The sequence below is a fragment of the Acartia tonsa genome, chromosome 5 (assembly GCF_053477335.1).
Source record: "Acartia tonsa isolate MP-2025a chromosome 5, ASM5347733v1, whole genome shotgun sequence".
In the NCBI taxonomy this organism is placed as follows: Eukaryota; Metazoa; Arthropoda; class Copepoda; order Calanoida; family Acartiidae; genus Acartia; species Acartia tonsa.
This window is the reverse complement of record NC_137264.1, coordinates 35,884,750-35,900,694: the sequence shown is the minus strand read 5'-3', so window position 1 is coordinate 35,900,694 and position 15,945 is coordinate 35,884,750. Positions and strand designations below refer to the sequence as shown.

Here is a 15,945-nt window from a genome sequence, read left to right as displayed (position 1 = left end):
ATTGTATTGTTACTTGTTTTTTTTTAAAAGATTTTTAATGATATGGGTGATTTTAAACAAAAATATTTAAGATACAATTTTTTTATTCTACTTTTATTTAAAGTTTTCCAGGGGCCAAATAAGGAGTCAAACGGTACTTTTACTCGATGAACTTAGCGCTTTATACTGGAAATAAGAGAAACCTGTTCATAATTCATTCTTGCGTGACAAACATGAAAACAAAACTCAGCTGATAGTACTCTCTCTCTTTCCCTCCCGTCCCGTCAATCATTTTCTCCCCAGTAATTTGGTATATAATGTGAGTTGTGTTTCATTACTTTACTTAGTTACTACAGACAGTCAAGTCAAAGCAAAGGTAATAACAACGTTTATATTGACTTTCATATTTTATCTTTGTATTAATCAGCCATACTGATCATATCCTTGAAGGGAATTTGATAATTTCAACTCTAGGATCAGATTTAATCATTGGCTTTATTTAATCCTACTTTTTAAGGACAAACAAACCTTTAATTGCACAATCTTTGCCTGGAAGGCCTTACTGTTCACGATATTTAGTTAAGTTTGTTTTTAATCCAATTTATTTTCCAATATGTTAAGTGTATGACTCAACATAATAGATGAAGATTTTAACATCTTTAGTTTTAGCCGAGATTCGAACCCGAGGGCTTTTCGTGTTAGTAATTAAAGCTTTGTTAAACTGCATTTTAATATACTTGTTATTATTGTAATAGAAAATATTAAAAATGTTATCAGTAACTAAACGATTAACTGGTGTTTTATGTAGAAATTTTCATCAGGTTTGGGAAATGTATGATAGCATTGATAACATTTGTGGGTTTGCACTGACTTATGATATTAACAAATTAGTTTTATTAAAAAATTTAAATCTAACACTACAGTAGTTAATAATTCAATGTACATGTTGATTTATTTAAACCTAGTTAACAATGATTTGGTTACTTGCTGCTTTCTAATAAAATATTGTATGTACAAAGTAGGAGAAAATATTTTGTACACTAATCTAGATTAGAATTTAGAGTTCTAACTTTTAGTTTGTGTAAGTGGTCTCGGTCTGTTTCCTATATTTTTATTTTTGTTTTTAAAAGTTTTTTTAAAGCAAATTCTAAATTTACAAAATATTTTGTTTCATATAGATTTATTTAGGAAAGACTAATGTATACTATTAAAAATACATTTATATTTTTAATTTTTCAGTCAATATATCCCTATTAAAGCAAAAATTTTAAAAATATTATCTGCAATTTACAACAAAAAAATTTCTTTACTGAGACATTGTGTTTTTTGTTAACTAACTGCATGTACTCTATCCCTGTAATTGATTAACCATTATTAACATCATTTTTTAGGGGGGGGGGGGGCACTTTTTCACCTATGATTTTTTTTATACGTCAATAGATTGAAAAGAAACAGTCTATTTTGATGTGACAGATTTAGTTGGCTAATATGTATATTGAGTAGCTTTGCAGAATTAGCTGAAAACTGTCTCATTTTATTTAGTGGTCTTCAGCGCACATCCTCATTTTTGAAAATCAAAATTATCCCTTTGAATAATTAGTTAGGAAGTTACGGCTCTGCCAGTTTAAACCATCAAATCAAGATTTATTATAAGTCACACCAGATTTAATCCAACAATTTGCAACGCCTTGGGCACCAGTTTAATTTACAATCGAATGCCTCCCTCCTTCCTGCATTTTTAGAATTAATAATGTCAATTCCTATTTTTCTATTAAAGTGTTGCTGATCTTAACTTTTTAAAGCTAATAATTCTAATTTAAACTTTGAAAACCTAAACCAAATTTGATAGAAGCATAACTGCACCTAACATCTTTTTATTCATCCCCAAAGTGGACACACAAATTCAACCTTCTTTTAACATTTAAAAAATTTCACATGCAAATGGGTAGTTGCACGAAATGCATTAAAACTTGAATTTAGTGAACTACATATTTTTTCCTATACCATGGGTTAAATTACATCTATAGGGTATATATTTGAAAGAATATCAATTTTCTACCACGTAGCTTTATAAATATCAAGACTTGAAAATCATTTTCTTATGATATATGCAACTCATATTGATGTTTTATTTTCACAAAAACAGCATGCCGGCTATTTTAGTGCTGCCTAATTGTTTAATATATATACATATGTTAGACAGTATTATTTCAACTTATGCTTGCAATCATCATTCTGAAATGCACTTCGTGCAACTATCCCTTTTCAAAAAGTTGTTTAAGTGTTCTTTTTATACCTAACCTTTTAAAAGTACATTTTTGTAAGATATCATTATTCTTGTATTATCAAATGTTTTGTTGCGGTTAAACAAACAAACTTTTGTCTTCACGTAAATGTTTATGAGATCCGTCAAACATTTTATAAATAGATGACTTTTTTTAGATTTAAAAAAATCATGCTACGCTTTACGAGTTAAGGTTAGGCGACTGAGCCTCTGACATCTAGGGGCTCTGTCTTCAAAGCCAAAAACCATCCCAGGAACTTTGATAAGCTTTTAGAAAAACACAATCAGTTCAATTATTAATAAAATTTAAAACACCAGGCAAAAAAATATCTCGCTTTTTCATGAAATAGGATTCCTAAAATAAATTAAATAAAAATTCTATATTTGTTTAGAATATAATCAGAATGTCGTCCGAAGTTGTTGGATTTGCTGAGGTGAGGAAGGCCGCTGAGGACCAGTCTGCCATCATCATGGGTAACTTTGCTCTTTTATTGTATACTTTGCCTCTATGGGCAGAACAAATAGCCTGAAACCATCCCAAGATATTTATAAAGCTCCCTTGAAAAAAACAACCAATTTTAAGTAGCAATTTCCGAGACCATGTGCTTCAGCCAAAAAAAAACTTCTTACTTTATATTATAGTCTCAAGGCTTTGCATCAAGAGGGTAGAAATCAAATTGCACTGCATTGGGGTCATTGTGGGGTCCAACTCCCTCTAAAGTTTATTAATATGTAATAAATAGAAAATATTTTAACATATATAAAATAAATAGACTTTTGTGAGCATATATAAGTTACATACCTAGAATCTGCTAATAAATATCTAAAAATTAATGGAAATTATTTTTGTAGATGTCCGTAATCCTGATGAATACGCTTCTGGTCACATTCCCAGGTATAGTGTTCTCATCATTCTCATGATAAAGTAACAGGATGTTTGTCTCTTTGTACCGAAGGATCTCGTTAACCGCTGAATCGATATGGTTCTTCTTTACAGGGTAGGATAGGGATTACGTTCCGCTAGAGGCCTCTAGGGACGTAAACCACAAATAGATATTTCCTGGCATTGTAGGTTGAAATACATTTTCATTTGACACTTGTGTTTTGTGTCTACTGCAAATGTTAGAAAACTTTTAGAAGTGTCATTCCCGCTCCCTTTTTTTATACAATAAATTATAATAATTATAGATAAATACCGATCACTTACGTATTATCATAATGTATAATTTTCAGCGCTGTTAACCTACCCCTTCCCGAGATCGGCAATGCTTTTGGTATGTCAGCCGAACAATTCAAGGAGAAGTAAGTCATTTTTCTTCAAGAAATAAATAGTTTAATAAACTCAAAAAGCCATAAGCTAAAATGCCTTTGTTGTCAATTAAGAATCAAATGTAAAGAGTTTACTCTATCTCAAATCTAGGTCCATTAAATTACAAGTTCAATGTTAAATTCACTAGGATAGAGGGTACATTGGGCTGTAATTTATATTGACCAAAAAAAACTTTGATTAAATCTTGATTGGGTCGATCATACTATCAGTGTCCAAAATTAGTACCAATATTTTTTTATTTAAAAAAGGAATAATTTTGTTTATCGCAATTTGGGCATTTACATCAGTTTATCGTCCACCCTATAAAAATTTTTAGGAATGCTGAACTCACCAAACCTAATTTGAATTTGAATTTGTTTAATTTTCCTCTTTTACTTAGGTACAATTTTGAGCAGCCCGCTAAGGATGCTGCTATTATTACCAATTGCAAGGTAAACCTTTTTTAAAAGCATAGCTTTTTTATTTAGCTCTTTCACATTCAGGATATATTTTATTGTAGGCAATAATAGTTATTTCTCGTATCGTATTATAAACGGCTTTCCGCGGATATAGAATGTACAATTATAAGATTAAAACTAGTTTTTTTAGCCCCGAGTTGCCGGAGGCACCGGCTAAAAAAACTGGTTTTAATCTTATGATTGTACATTTCTATATTCGTAGAAAACTGGATATAATACGATGCTAGACATAGTTTTTTCGTATGGATGAGAACCGGTTCCTATTTACCGGATTCGAATGAATACGAGAAAATTGGATTATCTACTTTAAAACCTTTTGTATAATACGTGTAGCAACGAATATAATCTAAAAGCGCAGCTACTCTACAATCAAAATTAGTCTCATATCTTTTACAAATGCTAAAGTTTAAATTAGGGATGGGAATCCGTCGAATTTTTGGGCCGGATTCGGATTCCGGATTCTGAAGGAATCCGTCAAAAAAAGTGACGGATTCTTGCGGATTCCGGATTCTTATTTTTGGCGGATTCCGGATTCGGATTCCGGATTCTAGCAGTATTTTAAAAGGCCGTCCATCACAGAGGAATAGCTTTTTTCGTTAATTTATCTCTATGTTACTTGGTTGAAGCGTTGACTTCCAGCATAACTAAAACATTTACATCACATTAGTAATTATTAAAATTTGTTATGTAGAATTTTTTTTTTGATCATTGCCTTCAAACAGAGGGAGTTGTAAGAAAAAAGACGGTAATTTTAGCCTACCAATTTAGAATCCGGAATCCGCTATAAAAAACGGATTCTGTAAAATACGCCATAAGTACCTTTTTAACATTAACACCATAAGAATCTAATACCACTGCACATGGCCTAGCCACAACATACTTTCAAACTCTCTCTGAAAATAAAACAAGAAGATTAAACAATATAGAAACAGAAGGTAAAAACCCCAAGAGTGTTTTTACTCTCTGAAATATAGATAAACATAATTAAGTATTAATATTTTATTACAACAAACATAGTTAAAACTTGGCCTTCCTGTTACTACACCAGGTCATATAACTTGATCTTTTACAAACATTAATACAGATATCTTTGGCCTTCCTGGCACTTCAGGTACACAATAAATCTTTGGGCTTCCTGACACTTCAGGTATTAAATAAACTCTCCATCTAAAATATGTAGACACAATGAATCACAAACATTTATATCAATTTCTTTTTGTGACTCTTTTTCTTCCCTCCTTCATACAGAGAAACCAAAGCATCATATTGTTCTGAGATCCTGTCCAACTCAGCTTTTACTTGCTTGAAGCCATCATTAAGATAATCTTTGTCAGCCTTCAGCCGCTCAACATGGTCATCTAGTTCTCTGTTATCATACCTAGACGCTTCAAGATCATTCTCCAAATCTTCTATGATCCTGTTCTTTTCCTCAATGTCTCTGTCCAGATCATATACTTCCTTCTCATAGTCTTCAGCCTTGTCCCTCCACTCTCTACTTTCGTCTTCCTTCCTTTCACATCTATTTCTCCAATAGTCTCTGTCAACCCTTAGCCTGCTTACGTCATCTGTAAGGTTGTCTATTTCACGCTCTAAAGTCATCATATTATAATTTCTTTCTCTGTCCTCTGTACGCAAACTGATCCCTTCATCAGTTGAAGCTCTTGATACAGTTCTGCTGGAGGATGTTGAAGATGCACCAGAATATGCTGCTTGAGCTGCAGTGTCTGCTTCCATATTCAACCGATGTGCCACAGATGCTCTCACCCTAACTATCATTGGATCATGTCGGGTCACTAGTCTCACGGCAGGTGTCCTACCTCTCCTGCTGAGCTGATTCATAGCTATTTCATTTACTGAAGCAGGACGCTCCCTACAGTGCTCAGGGGCTAAACCGCGACTGATTAAAATATCAAGCATGTAATCATCTGTTCTCCACCCAGGTGTAACATGTAGCGGCGGCGGGATTACTTCTCTCACACCCTGACGGCTTGCTGGCCTGTTGATGCTACAAAAACCAGTTTTGAATTGTTCAATCGTAAATTTTCTGATCTTTGCCAATCCCTCCGCTGATAAAGTTCGTCCTAGCCCCACCTTTGTTCTGTACTCCTCCCACATTGGGCCTTTACAATATAATGTGTAGCCATTACCTAAAGGTTTCATCAAAAATCTGTGCAAATTGAATGGACCCATGTTGTCCCGCAGGGTTTCTCTCCTTATGAAAACATTAAGCTCACCTATCTCCGGCCAAACATTACAATGTTCCGGGACAAAATACATGGTAGGTACCTGTAACTGATGAACTCCAATTTTTCTGTTCTCTTCAAAGATTGTGTGTAATTCCCCTTCAATGACTTCACGAGCCAATCCTCCTGCATAACGTTGATATATGCTCACAATTATTTTTTTAGGAACAATTGTGTCTCTTATGATCCTCAAAATCTCTTTGGTCGTATCAAAAATAGATGGCAAGTGCAATGTTCTCCATTCTATACCCAGATCCTTCACATTCCAGTCACTCGGGGGCATGTTTAAGTTGGAGACGATTATCTGTAAACATGGCTTACCTTTTTGCTTGACATTCACGGCTACAGGAATTTCATTTGAGTTACCTTTCACAGGTTCTGGTTCAATTGTCATTTCTATGTCTGGAGTGTCATGAGTTTTCTCCTCTACAATAGGAGTAAAAGGCTCTTGGTTGATATCCTCCTCAAAAACAGCTAGTTCCTCTTCTTCTCCAAAAATCATATCATGCTCCTCAATATTTAAATTTAAATCGCTATCCATGTTGAAAATTCTGCAATAAAAACAAAACAAAAATCAATCATCACTGTATTTTAAATGTGTAGTGATAATAATAGACTGTGGGTATTTGATAAAATAGGGATAATAAAGTATAAATTGCAGCAGTGCCAAAACAAATATTTATATACAAAACATACTTTAATCTTACAAGCTAAGAATAATTCCTTGAACTTTCCATATGCCAATACAAAAAAAAATGTATGGGAAAATAAAGACAAAAAAACTTCTTATAACGAATAACTTTCATCATAAATAAATTAAACACTTAAACCGTTCTAGAATTAAACTTAACAAATGAAAAAAAATCTTCGTGTTTCTAATTGTCACTTCTAAAAAAAACACGCTAAATTAGCAAAAAAATAACTTTTAATAATGAAGAAATTGTTTAAGTAAGAAAGAAAATTATTTCCATTCGATACGCATGCCGGTTTGTTTACATATTTGATGCGCTCGTGTGTGTGTTGTGAATTTGTTAGTTTGCGGCATTTATATAGTGATCCCAGATGCCCTAAAATGACGCGATTTTTCTGTAATTTCGTACTTTTTGGCATATGGATAAAAAAAAACTTTAATTTAATTAATTAGTGCAAGATCTTCTGCACTAATCCTACCTTCTTGTAAGATTTGCAAAATTGGCAGTTTATCTACCCCTTTTTTGGTTAATACATCTGCAATCATGTGTTTCCCACGGATCCATTTTATTTCAGTGACCATCCCCTGTTCAATCTTTTCTTTCACCATTGCAATGTCAGCTCTTAATTCTCTCTCAGTCACTTCTGATTCAGAATATACGGCTATTCTGGCTGATCTGTTGTCTGTAATTGCCTTTATTGGTAAATCAAACTTTCCATTGGACAACTCTTTTAGCTGCTTGCGTATTCCAATAGCAGCATCTAGACCCCATACCAGAGTTAACGTCTCAGCACCTAAAGTGCTGTTCACTTTGCGTTTTATCTTGTTGCTCTTCCAATCAATGGGGGCACACAGACCTGTTTTAGTATCTACTATCAGAACAATGTAACCTCCACAACTGTCAGTCTTGTCGTTAAGATTTCTGAATGCAGCATCACAATAAAGCCAAATCTGTGCATTAGCTAGGTCTTTAATAGCTGAGATTTTAATAGATGCATTGGCTTGTAGAAGTTTAGCAAGAGTCTTTTGCGCATGTGCAAGATCTTTCACTTTACCTCCTTTAAAGTGAGTTGACTGTTCTATTAAATCAAAAGAGAATTCTGGCGTTGTTGCTCGGACAGCCCAGTTCAAAATACCTGTAAGCTTCCTTAGGATAGTTAGTTCATCTTGAGTCATTTCATCCTCTTTCCTAAGTAATCTTTTGGCATCAAGATTAGGAACATCAATACCTTTGACGTAGTCTTTTTGGTCTAGAATGATACACTCTGCTGTCTGTTTCATTCTGAAACCTGTATACACAAATTCCCCTACTTCAGCTTTGCCAACTTTAAATAGACTTAGAATCTGTGGCATGATTTCTGAATTAAAAAAAGTATTACCAGCATGCAAAAAATCATCCACATGCAAACCTATAAATCCTTGTAAACTCCCATCCTTGACAAGATAAAACAAAGCTGCATCATGACTTGACTTCTTGAAACCCAATTCTTGAAGCTTTCCCTTGACTTTTAGATACCACTGTCTTGAAGCATCTTTTAATCCATATAAACATTTAAGAAGTTTCCAAATTTTATCAGCTATCTTCGCTTCTTTGGGAGGTTCCACATGAACTATCCTCTCTAAACGTGATCCTTGGAGAAATGCAGATTTTACATCTGTGGTCTCTATTATCCAACTCAAAGATACTGCTAACAGAAGTATCATTCTCATTGAGTGTTTCTGAAGGGTTGGAGAATCTTTGGGAAATTCTTCTTCCTCTTGGAAACCACGAGCTGTCAATCTTGCCCTGACTTCATCCCCTTTTTCTGTCAAGACCCAAGTGGTGGTGATCCTATCCTGTCCTACGTCATCAACTATCTCATAAGTATCAAATTCTTTTAGTTTCTCTAATTCCTTGAACTTTGCTTCCATGGCTTCAGGAGAGTTCCTTCTCTCCCTCGGTACCATCACAGCTAACACTTCTTCATCAATCCAACATGTTAAAGCATCTGCATCATTCATGATTCTGATCTGTCTGTTATTGAGATTATCTGTTATTGTATTGCCATTGTCTAGCGTTACAATCCACAATGCTTCTTCATCCTCTGTTCTTGTATGTTTCGGGTCTGAGTCATCATCAAGTATTCTTACTTCACGTCTATTGAGATCCTCATTAAAAACATATCCATTATCCATCTCCACATTGAACCATCCTTCATAAGGTCCTTTCCGTTTTCCTGCTCTATCAATGACTGTTGCTGGCTCCCATTTTCCATTCTCTTTGATCTCAATTCTGTCTCTCCTCACTACTTGCATTCCTGCTTTAATAAGATTTCCATATTCATCCTTGAGATATACCTTTCTTTTTCTCTTCTTTTGATTATTATCTTTATCATTTTCTGATATAGGTGGTGCATTTGTTGGTTCATTTGATGTTTCTATTGTTGGTTCATTTGATGAATCTGAATTGTTCTGTTCTATTGACTCTAGGGTATCAGAAGCTTCATCAATTGTGTTTGCTGTTTTTGAGGTTTCCTCCACATCTGCAGATACAGTTCCTGATCCATCACTATGTCCATTGATGTCTTTGATAAGGTTTCCATTACCTTTGCTCCTTAATCTTCTTCCATAATGATCATCATTATCATAATCAAAAAGTCTCTTTTTCTGTCCTGCTTTCATCTCCTCACCATGTTGCTGAATTTCTTGCTGTCCTGCTTTAATCTCATCACTTTGTTGCTGAATTTCTTTCTGGATTTTATTATTGTCATCTTTTTCTAGGTTATCATCCCCATTTTTGTTGAATTCTTGTCCAACTTTCAGCACTCTGTTTACACTTGCTTTGTATCCTACACCATTCTGTACTATAGATAGTACCTTTCCATCCTGGTATACTACACGAGCAGGACCTCTCCAAAACTCTTCATTTTCACGCTTGAAATAAACAACATCATTCCTATGAAAAACAGTTAGATTACACCTAATTTTGCTCTTTAATGCTCTTTTCAACCTTTCACATTTATCTTTCTTCGTAAAAGCTTCTCGGGTAGCATAAATTGCGTCAACGATATCCTTGAAACTCTTTCCTTGGTTATCATTATCCCAAGTAGCCGGGGGATCATTCAAAATATCAGGTAGTTTGATGTTTCTGCCAAAAACCAATTGATGAGATGAGAATCCCATGACATTGTTCATTGAATTCTTAGCCGTACAGGCCCAAGCAAGGGCTACTTCTAACTTGATTTGCGGCTGGTCTCTTTTGACTGATCTTGTCATGACGTCAACTGTGTAATGTGCTTTTTCCATCATGCCGTTTTGCCAAGGACTTTCGGCACCGGTACAATCAGTCCTTATGTTGAACTTGGCAGCAAGCGCTTTGATCTCTTCATTCTTAAATTCACCACCGTTGTCTGTGAGTATTAATCCTGGTGTACCAAAAATCTGAACCCAATTCATAAGCAACGCATTAACAACATCTTCTGGTTGTTTTCTTCTTATTATAGTAGCTGTAATGAATCGTGTGAAAGTGTCCATAATATATAAGATATAGATATTGTTTTTCATATCCCATACCTTTATATCCATAGCAATTGCTTCATTGAAGTCTTTGCCCAAAGGCATTGCAACGACTGGTCTATCAGGGTTTCTTCGCCTCATTAGGCACCCCTCACAATTATCTACAATGTCATCAATCATTTTTGAAAATGAATCCTTCCATTTTCCTGCTCCTTTTAACAAATCAACAAATGCTCTCTTCCTTTGATGCCCGAATTGAGCATGGATCTTCCTCAATGTTTTGAGTTGCACTTTCTCGTCTGCATTGTCAAGATCAACAACATGAGCTTCAGATAGTATTACATCATCATCATGAATCAGATCTACAATGTAATGACCTGCTGATGTTGTCTCTAGAATTAAAGGTTTACCTTTTATAAAACCTTTATCTTCTGCTAGATCTAAAGCTATTCCTAACTTTTTCATGTCACTCTTTGAAATAAGTAATGGAATGTCCGAGGTAATAGTGTCAACTTCTAGGATGTTCAATTCCCCTCCTATTCTTACCGGCAATTTGTATCTTCCTTTAGATTTTAAAGTGCCTTGATTGCCAAACATGAAGTTCCGTTTACTTGGCAGAGGCCCTTGAAGCTTCTCCTTCATTTGCTTTGGCAGAGAATTGACATAAATATCCATCCATTTCTCACCTGCGACCGTGCTGGTACAGCAGGTGTCAAGCGCACCATGATTGATCGTTTCAGATGTAAATCTACTTAATTCATCCTTATCTGCAGTATACAGATTCACGCAGAAGGCACTTTCACTATCAGATTCATTCTTGTCACTTTTTGCATCATCATTGTCTGACAGTTCAAAATAGACTTCCTTTTTCTCATCTGAGCCCTTTTCAACCATTAAAACTTTTTGAAACCTTTTGTTTCCTGCCTTGATGATGTTCTTCTTTTGCTCCTTGTTCTTGTTTTCTTGATTCTCAAAAGCATGCTGACAGTTTTCTATCAAGTGCAGAATGCTTTTGCATGCTAAGCATTCCATAATCTTTCCGTCTTTACCTATTGGGTTTGCTTTTCGTCCTCCAAAAGATCCAGAAACTGCGTTTGATTTCTTGTGATCATTGTTGCCATAGTTTTTGGTCTTTTTATAACCTTTTGAATATGAGTTTCTCCCTGCTGGGGGTTTCCAACCTTTGGCAACTAATACTTCATGCTGTTGTTCAGACATTTCTTCTGACAGAAAAGCACTTTCTTCTTTGACAGAGATTTCTGACAGAGAATTTGTTAGCATTTCTTTCAGCTTTGTCTTCATTCTTTCGTAAAGTTTGCCCTTGTTTTCTTTGAATTCTACTGTGCCATAAATAACTTTTAGATCTCTATCTTCAATCCTGCCGGCAATGAGAAGCATGAAAGCCAGACAGCTGTCTGTAAACTCCATGCCCATTTCCTTTACTTTTTTCATTCTTCTGTCAAATTCCAGAATGTACTCTCCAAAGTCTTGTCCTTGTGGTCTATCAAATCTTGTGAAGTCTCGTAAAGTCTTAATTTCTTGTAGGATCGGATCTTTCTGAAGTCTCTTTTTAAGGTATTCCATTATCAAAGTAACTCCTTTTGGATTATTTGTAATATTTTTAAGCCTAACATTTTGTTGGACTTCGGTTCTTAATCCTTCAATATTGAATCTAGATGAGTTCATAGGTATTTCCATGAATAGTGCTGGTCCTTGTTTGTGAAGTGGAAGATCCGTGGTTGCGGACCACATCTCCACACACTCTTCAAAATCATCATAATCATTGAAATCATCTAATTTTGGAATTTCTATGTTGTTTCTTCCCCCTTCATAATATTTATATTCTCCCCTTTCTTCAATTTGCGAATTTTCAATTTTTGCGGTTTGCGATTTTTCCGGTTCCTTCCGGGTTGTTGTTTTATCTGACTCTTTCTTGTCCGACATTTTTATCTGAGATCCCTGTCTTGGGGTTTATTTGATCTTTTTACCTTCTTAATTAATTTTTAAAAAAAAAATTATTTAAATAAAAAAAACTTTAGGATATGCACTGATTTTATAAAAAAAAATAAATAAAAAAACGTAATTTTAAGTAAATTAATTTAATTAGAAAAGAAATTTTAAAAAAAAACTTGCTTACGTAATGCCTTACTATCTAACAAAGAAGACGACATTTAAAAACGACATTTATCGCGAAATTTGTTGCCTTTAGTAGTATACTACTTTCCCGGCTTATGTGTTAAAAGAAATAGATTTGGTCTTTTTCTATCCTCGTTCCGCTTCGAAGAAGAAAATTTATATTCTTTTTATCTAGATTTTTATTAAAAAAAACGCAATTTAAACTTATACTATTGTACGCTTTGATCTTTGTAACTTAAAGTTACTAGCTTGCTATTACGCTATTAATAGACTTTATAAGAAGAACTTATTCCTTGGTCTTCATTTCTTTCCGTTTCGCTTTACGAAAATAATTGTTTATTACGCTATAAAAATTCTTCTCTAAACCAATAACACTTTGTTGGTTTCTTTTAGAGCTATTATATTTATATACGTTTGACGCCTTTAAACTATATATAAAATAAAAGCACTTTTACTCTTTGATCTTTCTTTTTCCGTTCCGCTTTACAGAAAAAGAGTGTTAAGTTCTGTTAGTTTTTATTTCCTTTTAGAAGCCGCTATATATAACCAAAAGCTTATAAAAAAACTTGAACTTCATGACTTCCAAGAAGTCACTATTAAACGCCTTTAATTATGACCGATAATTTTTGCTAAGATTCAATCTATTAAATTGCTTGACCTTCGTGCATTCCTACTTTTACCAAAAAAATAAGAAAAAGAGAGATGATTTTATGTGTTTTACTATGCCATGTGTGTTTTATATCAAAAACTTATGATGTGCCGTAGACCGTTTTACAACCGTTGCAAAGCTGCTACCATTGTAAAATACGCCATAAGTACCTTTTTAACATTAACACCATAAGAATCTAATACCACTGCACATGGCCTAGCCACAACATACTTTCAAACTCTCTCTGAAAATAAAACAAGAAGATTAAACAATATAGAAACAGAAGGTAAAAACCCCAAGAGTGTTTTTACTCTCTGAAATATAGATAAACATAATTAAGTATTAATATTTTATTACAACAAACATAGTTAAAACTTGGCCTTCCTGTTACTACACCAGGTCATATAACTTGATCTTTTACAAACATTAATACAGATATCTTTGGCCTTCCTGGCACTTCAGGTACACAATAAATCTTTGGGCTTCCTGACACTTCAGGTATTAAATAAACTCTCCATCTAAAATATGTAGACACAATGAATCACAAACAGATTCCGGATCCGGATTCGGATTCCAAAATAGGCCGAAAATTGGGCGGATTCCGGATTCGGATTCCGGATCCGGATTCCCATCACTAGTTTAAATATTTTGTTAATACATATAATTGTGAGACAAAATTATTGATATTGCGATTAATTTTTAATAAAATATTTTTGCTTTGTTCAGATGGGTGGTAGAGCCAGCAAAGCTATCGACGCCCTGAAGGATGCTGGTTTCTTTAACCTTCAACTATACCAAGGAAGCTACAACGATTGGACAGCACAGGGAGGAGAGGTAATACAAGGGACAAGGGATGGTACTTGTACACTGTACTAGGAGAGGTAATACAAGGGACAAGGGATGGTACTTGTACACTGTACTAGGAGAGGTAATACAAGGGACAAGGGATGGTACTTGTACACTGTACTAGGAGAGGTAATACAAGGGACAAGGGATGGTACTTGCACCAATGTACACTGTACTAGAAGAGGTAATGCAGGGGATAAGGGATGTTTAATTTATCCTTAAAAGTTTGGGGATTTGTTTGAGTATGACCAATTATTTCTTTATTTTAGACAACCTTCACTGAAAAATTATACTGGTCTAGGTAAAACATTACAATTTTTATTTTTTTTATTTTTTTATAATTATGTTTAAATTTCAGGTAGAAAAACAACATTAGAAAGGAAACAGCCCCTGGAGACAATCTAATAAATTAATAGAATTTTTAAATTAATGAAAAATTCTACACAGAACCAGCACATCCGTCCTGTTCCTATCACCTCCTGATTCACATGAACACATTCACTCATGTTCTCATTCTTAATTAATTTACATGTCCTCATTTCATGAAATAAAAGCTTTATATTTCAATTTTCATTATTTATCCTTTATCCTATTACATAAAGTAATAGGTTTTTTTTCTCTGTAACGAAGGATCTCACTAACCGCTTAACCGATTTACTTCTCCTTTTCAAGGCATCTTCATATATGTCCCAGTATGGTTTTAGGCTATTTTATTTCCGGATTTTGTCATGGGATGGTTTTAGGCCATTTTTTGCCATTTAATAGCTCTGAAATACAGAGCCCCTAGATGCCAGGGGCGCAACCGCTAGTTTATGGAAATACAGAGCCCCTAGATGCCAGGGGCGCAGCCGCTAGTCTATGATATAAGGTAAAAGGATGTCTGTCCGCCTGTCATTCTGAAGCTTAAGATCTCTCTAAATGCTCCCTTTAAATATACCTATTGGTTCAACCATGTTTGATATAACCCCTTCTCCTAATAAAATTTACTTCATTCCCAAGAAAAGAGATAGCCAGGGATCTTAAGGGATTAGACAACCTTGTAAGTAAGTTCAGCTTTAATAAATTGTTACTTGTTACTTGTTGAAAGTCATCACTTTTAAGGGAGAAAGAGGACTAAAGTCAATTTAACACCATTTATACAATACTAGCGTCTTTGCCCCTAGCACCTAGGAGCTTTGCCCCAAGAGGTAATTAAAAAAAAATTAAGTACCCCCACTAAGGTACCCCCACTAATTTCTGTTAAAAAAAAAAAATTAAGTACCCCCCCCTAAGGTGCCCCCGCTACTTTCTCTATCTAAAAACAAATGGGGGGGATTTTTTTGTTTTTGGGGGGGTTGGGGGTGTCCCACCCCCCAAGAAAATAGCCTAAAACCACCACAGGACAAGTAGGTATTCACCCTGAAGAGTAGAATCCGATCGGTTCAGTGGTTACCTAAATCTTAAGGAACGGACAGACAGACATCGTTCTCAGGGAGTAAGGGAGGGGACAATGGGCAATTAATTCAACTTAAGAGTTTTCGCTGAAAAGCAATGAAAACCAGATTTATCCAGCAAATATGACCAAAATTGTAAAGGGATCATGGTAATATAATTTAAAACAAAATTACTTCTATGAAAAAATCATTTACTTGAAAATTAAATTACCAATACAACACAATGCAATGTAGTAAACATTCTGTAATTAATCACTAGAAAAATCTTGTTTGGAAATTTGTCAACCCTTCTCATATATTTTTAACTGCTACCTAAATTCAAGGGGTTCTTAGATTTCTAATACATAAATATCACACTAGAGTTTCTAGGGTCAAGCTGGGCATAGACCGGTAAGGGGCTA

The 15,945-nt window shown here is 34.5% G+C and overlaps 1 protein-coding gene across 6 annotated transcripts; it reads left to right on the top strand.

The window, feature by feature from the left end:
• The first annotated feature begins 239 nt into the window (after positions 1 to 239).
• On the top strand, positions 240 to 14,678 carry LOC145319382 (rhodanese domain-containing protein CG4456-like). Of its 6 annotated transcripts, none has more exons than XM_080161496.1 (8): positions 283 to 355; positions 2,656 to 2,737; positions 3,116 to 3,158; positions 3,497 to 3,565; positions 3,973 to 4,024; positions 13,992 to 14,099; positions 14,381 to 14,412; positions 14,470 to 14,678. In XM_080161496.1, the coding sequence occupies exons 2-8, from the start codon at positions 2,668 to 2,670 to the stop codon at positions 14,471 to 14,473; spliced, it is 378 nt and encodes a 125-aa protein (XP_080017622.1). In that variant the 5' UTR covers positions 283 to 355; positions 2,656 to 2,667; the 3' UTR covers positions 14,474 to 14,678. The 6 variants fall into 6 exon arrangements, with proteins under 6 accessions (XP_080017623.1, XP_080017621.1, XP_080017622.1 ...); XM_080161493.1 differs by lacking the exon at positions 283 to 355 and adding an exon at positions 659 to 800; XM_080161497.1 differs by lacking the exon at positions 14,381 to 14,412 and having other exon boundaries at positions 240 to 355.
• The last annotated feature ends 1,267 nt before the right edge of the window (positions 14,679 to 15,945 follow it).